This window comes from Buceros rhinoceros, unplaced genomic scaffold, assembly GCF_000710305.1.
Source record: "Buceros rhinoceros silvestris isolate BGI_N320 unplaced genomic scaffold, ASM71030v1 scaffold17243, whole genome shotgun sequence".
Classification (NCBI taxonomy): Eukaryota; Metazoa; Chordata; class Aves; order Bucerotiformes; family Bucerotidae; genus Buceros; species Buceros rhinoceros.
This window is the reverse complement of record NW_010403192.1, coordinates 9806-11315: the sequence shown is the minus strand read 5'-3', so window position 1 is coordinate 11315 and position 1510 is coordinate 9806. Positions and strand designations below refer to the sequence as shown.

General features: G+C 52.8%; 1 protein-coding gene across 1 annotated transcript in view; it reads left to right on the top strand.

The window, feature by feature from the left end:
* The window catches only part of LOC104490613 (A disintegrin and metalloproteinase with thrombospondin motifs 3-like), a gene marked incomplete at both ends in the record, with an annotated part of 16732 nt that extends 16046 nt beyond the window's left edge, over positions 1 to 686 (top strand). The window contains one exon of the mRNA XM_010132922.1: positions 497 to 686. Coding sequence (XP_010131224.1) covers positions 497 to 686 — 190 coding nt within the window. The remainder of the gene's footprint in view (positions 1 to 496) is intronic.
* Between the last annotated feature and the right edge of the window lie 824 nt (positions 687 to 1510).

Sequence of the window (1510 nt, the reverse complement as noted above, 5' to 3'; positions counted from 1 at the left end):
GCTGCAGGTCAGCTCGCTGGATCCGCGGGAGCCGTTCCTCTCGAGGAGCCCGGCTTGGCGGCGGCCGGCTGGAAACCCTTGAGCTCCAGCGGATTGGAGTGCCAGAAAAGACGTTTTTCCTCCTGCTTGGGGGTCTCTCTTCCCTTAAACTGCTCTTGGGCAGCTGTGACTTCACTCTGGTGACTCTAACCGGTGAGGACCAGGATAAATCTGCCCTCTTTGCTGACCTGTCCCACAGCTTTGGCAGGTGGAAGACATCAAGGGAAGGGGTTTGGAGAACGGTCAGTAGCTGCAGTTATGGGATGGAGTGGTATGTGTTTGTTGAAGTAGGAAACTGTGTGGCTTCTGCTGGTTTTAATGAGGTAAAACCTGGGTTGAGGATTGGCTGAACGTGGCAGCAGTCGGCTGCCCCTCCTTATACTTGTTTGTCAAGCGTCAGGCCAGGTCTTCGGGCTCTGAAATGACCTATTGTCATGCTTTCTGTCTCGCTGCCCAGGCTGGAATGATAAGAACCGATAAGGATGAATACTTCATTGAGCCTCTGGAAAGAGGGAAGCAGATGGAAGAGGAGAAGGGAAGGATCCACATGGTGTACAGGCGCTCAGCTGCCGGGCAGCACCCCGCCGATACGCTCCCCGATGTCCGTACAGAAGGTACGGTGCCCCCCGTTCGCAAGTCCGTTCCAGGTGAGTCTGCCCTGTGGTAGCTGGGAAGAGGCAGTTTGGGCTGAGCTGTTGGAGGAGAAAGGGTGTGAGTGTTTTGCTGAAAACGCCATCAGAGTCAGACCTGCAGCTTCTCTGCCGGGAGCAGCGCACGTCAGCTTTCACCTGGGAGCACAGGAGTTGGCTGTGAACCGTTCTCAGCAAGAGCTGTTGAGAAATGCTGGTTTTCTCCTCCTTTACACCAAGGGGGTCTGTGCTGATTAAAGCGGCATCAAGTCTGGACTCTGTGTACGTTGGTAAGATGCTGTGGGACATGAGATGTCCCATACACAGAGCAGCAATGTCCCCTTCAGCGCTCTGCCTTTTTGTTTCCATTTCTTAAATTCCTGTTGGTACGTTGTGTTCACGTGTTCCTGGAACTGCAGAGGAGCTTAGACTTTTTCATTGAGATAAAAAAGCACGAAAATTGTTGTCGATGAAGTTGTTAGGGAAGCTGGGGAGCACTGTGTAAAAGCCTTCCCCAGTGAGACAGGACACACCGTGTTGTGTTCTCTCTACAAGAAGTCGGGTCTGTAAGACACTATTGTCACAAAAGCTTCCAGCGCTGTGGAAGAAGCCTTCGGTCTGGTGGGACAGCCGGTGTTCCTGCAGGGTTTTGTAATGTTGAGGACTTGGTTGGACGTTGTCCAAACAATGGGGCAGAAGGAGCGTAGGAGTTCTGAGTGAAAAACCTGTCCCCTGAAGATGAAGGTTTTAGCGGCGATCGCAATGCGGTGGGGCGTTTTTGGGGTCAGATACTGTGCTCTCGTGGAAATGAGCACCCGTAGATGGTGTGTCTGCTTCTCTTT